Source organism: Pyrus communis, chromosome 1, assembly GCF_041283825.1.
Source record: "Pyrus communis isolate YQ-2024b chromosome 1, ASM4128382v1, whole genome shotgun sequence".
Taxonomy (NCBI): domain Eukaryota; kingdom Viridiplantae; phylum Streptophyta; class Magnoliopsida; order Rosales; family Rosaceae; genus Pyrus; species Pyrus communis.
This window is the reverse complement of record NC_142565.1, coordinates 19,392,395-19,396,735: the sequence shown is the minus strand read 5'-3', so window position 1 is coordinate 19,396,735 and position 4,341 is coordinate 19,392,395. Positions and strand designations below refer to the sequence as shown.

At 36.1% G+C, this 4,341-nt stretch overlaps 1 protein-coding gene across 1 annotated transcript; it reads right to left on the bottom strand.

The window, feature by feature from the left end:
* Positions 1-568: 568 nt before the first annotated feature.
* LOC137720553 (protein BOLA2) lies at positions 569-3,344 on the bottom strand. The gene is made up of 3 exons (XM_068459636.2): positions 3,188-3,344; positions 1,001-1,023; positions 569-903 (listed from the first exon to the last, which is right to left on the bottom strand). Exons 1-3 carry the CDS (start codon positions 3,248-3,250, stop codon positions 708-710), a joined length of 282 nt encoding a protein of 93 aa, XP_068315737.1. The 5' UTR covers positions 3,251-3,344; the 3' UTR covers positions 569-707.
* Between the last annotated feature and the right edge of the window lie 997 nt (positions 3,345-4,341).

Genomic DNA, 4,341 nt, shown 5'->3' with positions numbered 1-4,341 from the left:
TGCCTCAGATCATAACAAATGAACTTAAGAATTCCCTCATTCTCCCTCCGAATAGTTTTTCTCTACAACAAAAATAAAAAGATGGTGCTATCTACACACTTATTTATACCTCTCACACACCCTTCTTAATTTCTGTCTGTTAGATCAAATCAATTGAAGAAGATGAACGGACAAACATTAGCAAGAGTGAGAGAGAGAAAGGAGTGTCAATAGCACTACCCAAATACAAAATGTTATAAGGGGCCTTGAAATTCTCTAATAACAGATGAAGCATTTGATCTAGAATTAACTGCAAATCTTAGGCCTTCGTTGCATCATCACCTTACATCAAATCTGAACTACATCTATGGGTATCTGATCCCATAATCTCCTAAATTTGTCCGCAAACGTGCGATCGGTGAACCGATCATTGTCGGTTCATGTCAGCACCGGGACTATGCCCACCGGCATGGCTGGTCAAGTAATCGGTTCCGGCCGAAAAACTGGCTTTGACCCTGTCCGGCCCAAGTTTGTCCATTACTTGGCAGAAGGAAAAGAAAAAAAAGACACCTACGTGACGCATCCACAATAGTATACAAACTGTTACAATAATTATCATAATATTATCACCATATTCTCACACTTAAACATTTCGTCTAATTCTCCAGCAAACTCAAAATATATTGTTATGAGCTACAGAATAAACTTGAAACCTTTCGAAATTGTGTTCATTCAGCAGGTTTAGATACTTGAGACTCCTGCTGTTGTTTCCACTGCTCTGGTGTCAGAGCTTTCTTTATCGAGAGCGCATGAATCTCCTTCATCTCCTCTTCCAAAGAAGAATTTACCAGCCGGTGCCTCTCCAGCAACCTCTTTCCTTCAAATTGCGCTGATACTATCTCAATAGCAAAGCTAGCACCACATCTGACAACCGTCAACATTCAATTAAATAAAACGAGGGGGAAAAGCACTCAGAAATTTCTTAAATTAAATGTAAAATTGATTCCACGAAGTAACTTACCCTCCAGATGTATCAATTACTTCCTGAAATACAAAAGTTCAAAAATAAATTAGGAACAAGAAATGACAGATTCAGAGAGGTATAAGCATTGCAAATGCAAGTCATTCCACAAAATCTTTTAAAAGGGTTTACAATAACAGCAATCTGTTTCTAAAGGACTGAATAAAGCACAGGTTTCTGTATTTTTACTTCACTTTTAATTTTATCGACCAAGCAAACTGAAATCTTAATTCAAGTGAAAATTTTGCATACTCAATTCAAGTGAGCATGCCAAATTAGCTTTACCGCTCACAGTAATCCCTTTCACTAAATGAAGCCTACGATCAAATGTTTCCAAAAGCAACACATTGGCAGTATCATTCACTAATTTGATTGTCATGACTAAATTGTTGGAAAGACAGAGTGGTCTGGTCAAACAATGATATTAAGAACTCAAAAATGTACAGGTTGCAAATTAATAGAGCAAAGCACATGTGAGAGGAACGTAAAAGTTATTTAAGCTTTTCATGCATTTTCAGCCATACCATAGAGATACAATCATATATAATGAGCAGCTGTAATACAAGCAAAGAATTTGCAAAAAATAGAGGAAATTTTCCACATTTGGTCTCTCTAGTTGTCCTGAATACCAATAAGTCCCTAAGGGTTGGCTCAATTCCGCTTTGTTTAGTGGCTCTTCTGTGCTCCATCATTATCTAAATGGAATGTCTGATTTGGAGCAATTTGACTTGGCAAGAAAACGATAGAAGACTATAAGAGTAGTTTTGCCGAGTTTTATGCTACAGAAAAGAAGGTGGAAACCATAATACACGGGCAAAGAATGTAGGTTGACCTAAATTAAACAATCCACTCAATGAAAAAATCCATACCTTCTTACTTGGCAGCAATTAAAATAAAGCAAATACAACCAAATGCTTGAAATTTCTTTAAAATTTAAGAATGATTGCTGATGCACCAAACTTCTAACCTTGTAGGGTTTCTTATGTTTATAAAGTAATAGTGGGAAGAGCAAAATAGATTAAGCAACTATTACAGGTAAAATATCTTCCCCAATATCTGTTGCCAATCCACACTGCATCTTACATTCTTGGAGGCTTGATGGCTGAAACTTCTAAATGTCTAAAAAGGATGTTGGGATTCTCGTGTATTCTTTAGGCAGAATAAAGTGAGAAATTTTGTGGGTTTTGTTTAAGGGTTAGGGGAGGACAAGGGCTCTTATTTTTTTAATTTATTTTCAGTTTCAAAAGGTTGTTGTCCTTAATTTTTTTCAATCAGAAATTGCAAAATTGAATAGCAAAAACACCCACACGATGAGATCATACCCAAAAGAACATTGTCTCCAAACAAAAGTCCCTTCATATTTGACACTAACGAAATTGAAAACTAGCACAGAATAACACACTAACTCCTAATGTCGGTTATTTAACTTTTGTTCTAAAAGTTGAAAAAGAAGTAATACCTTCTTCCTTTGCCAAATCTAGATTCATTATCAAAGCCTACGAATCATACCACAACAATTACAGGACTTCCCTGGGTGTCAACCGTAAAAATCATGTTTGTGCATATGCAGATGGATAACACTAACATTAATCTGATTGACCTCTCAAACGATATTGGCTGCTACTCGACTGCCTTTCAGATGACATTGTTTAATGAAGATAAAGGAAAAACTAAAACGCAGATAAAAAGACAGCCTCAAAATCTTTCCCACCAAAGGCTGTGTACACTTTACCATTGGAATTTAGAGCACAAATGTAACTAGTAGAGCCACGATACGTTTCGTGCAACTGATACAAAAAGTCCTCAACAATCCCTTCTTAATTTTCTCCTTCTCACAACACATAGACATGTTTGAACTGATCAAGTGCACATCGAAAACAAATCGAACAAATTTTCCTTTTCATGAGTTGTTAAGAACAAAAAAAACCAGCTCCAATTCCCCTATATTGACACGGAATTTTCCACAATTTACCGATAATTAGTTAAATCTTGGACAATTTAAATCAGTTTAACATGTTTAAATTCAATTACTATAACATAATTGAACTACATAAAACAATGAAGCAAAACCCTATATTACCACAACAGTCCAATCCCTGACTAAAGAAAATTAAAGAATCTAAAGTGAAGTGCAAATTGAACATCGCCTAATTAAAAACTAATCTAAAGAGAACAGAGAGAGCTTACGAGATGTGCAGGGTTCAGTTTTGACGTCAGTGAAGACTTCACTTGCTCCTTTGTCACTCCCATCTCTTTCTCCCTCTCCCTCTGTCTCGCTCTCTCTCTCTCTCTCTCTCTCTATCTCTCCCCCTCTGATTCTTGCTCGCTTTTATTTCGTTCACAACTCGAGTGGTGGCTCAAATTGGAGATTCTTCTTGGGCGGACTGTATTCAAGGCCCATTGTAGGGCCCAAACTTAAGTTCACCATTAAGGATGATTTTCTAATGGAGTAGATCGGAAACAACATAGGGTTTTTTAGAAGGAAAATTTTATTTGAACCTGTATAATCTCCTATTACATCCAACTTATTCTCTACATCCATATAATTGTTAATTAAACTATTGATATATCTTTAAACTCAAATTTATTACCTAAATCACCCTTACAACCCAATTCAATATGTAAATTTATCTTTACAACCATTCAAAAAAATTAAAAACCACATAAAATTCATTACACTTTTAAACTTAGCGGTTGACAATATGTAATTTTCGCCAAATATTCACTCGCCCAATAGATTAAAAGACTACTTTGAGTTCCTATTTCTTCTGATTTCTTGGTTCATAGCGCACAACAATGGTGACAACTCGTTTCCCCTCGTTGACAACTTTGTTGCTACTAGTCCAATACAGTTGTATATACATACCTATCTTAAAAATAGGTTCAGTAGCAAGACAAGCCAACTTCAGCATAGACCAAGCTACTCTTCAAGTCCGCACCCAGGAAACCTGTCATTTCCCGTTGAGCTGGAATTCAGAAACAACAATTTCAGTGGTACCTTGTCACCGAAATTGTCTCATCTACACAGGTTGAAGTTGATTAGCTTTAGTTCAATGACTTGAATCTTTAAAGGAACCATTCCAATATACATACGTATAATGTATGTTTTGATTTTTCAGTAATTCTAAACTTGATTGGCAATAAAGATCGGGGGAGTGGTTGTTTGTGCAGCTAATGCTCTAAAAGGTCATATTCATGTTGTTGTCTTGAACATGTCCTCTTTGATAGTTTTGGCTCTAACCCTAAACAATTTAAGTCGTAGACAATATATGCCAACATCTTCCAATCATTCAGGGGCTGCATTTGCCGCGTAACCAGTTTGATGAAGGGTGAACGTAGGA

What these genes read in the sequence shown, in the direction of transcription:
- LOC137720553 (XM_068459636.2), bottom strand. Translation starts at nt 3,250, where the DNA reads ATGGGAGTGACAAAGGAGCAAGTGAAGTCTTCACTGACGTCAAAACTG. An exon ending in AACTGAACCCTGCACATCTC is followed by an intron (nt 1,024 to 3,187) that starts GTAAGCTCTCTC and finishes TTTGTATTTCAG; the next exon opens with GAAGTAATTGATACATCTGG. An exon ending in GTAATTGATACATCTGGAGG is followed by an intron (nt 904 to 1,000) that starts GTAAGTTACTTC and finishes GACGGTTGTCAG; the next exon opens with ATGTGGTGCTAGCTTTGCTA.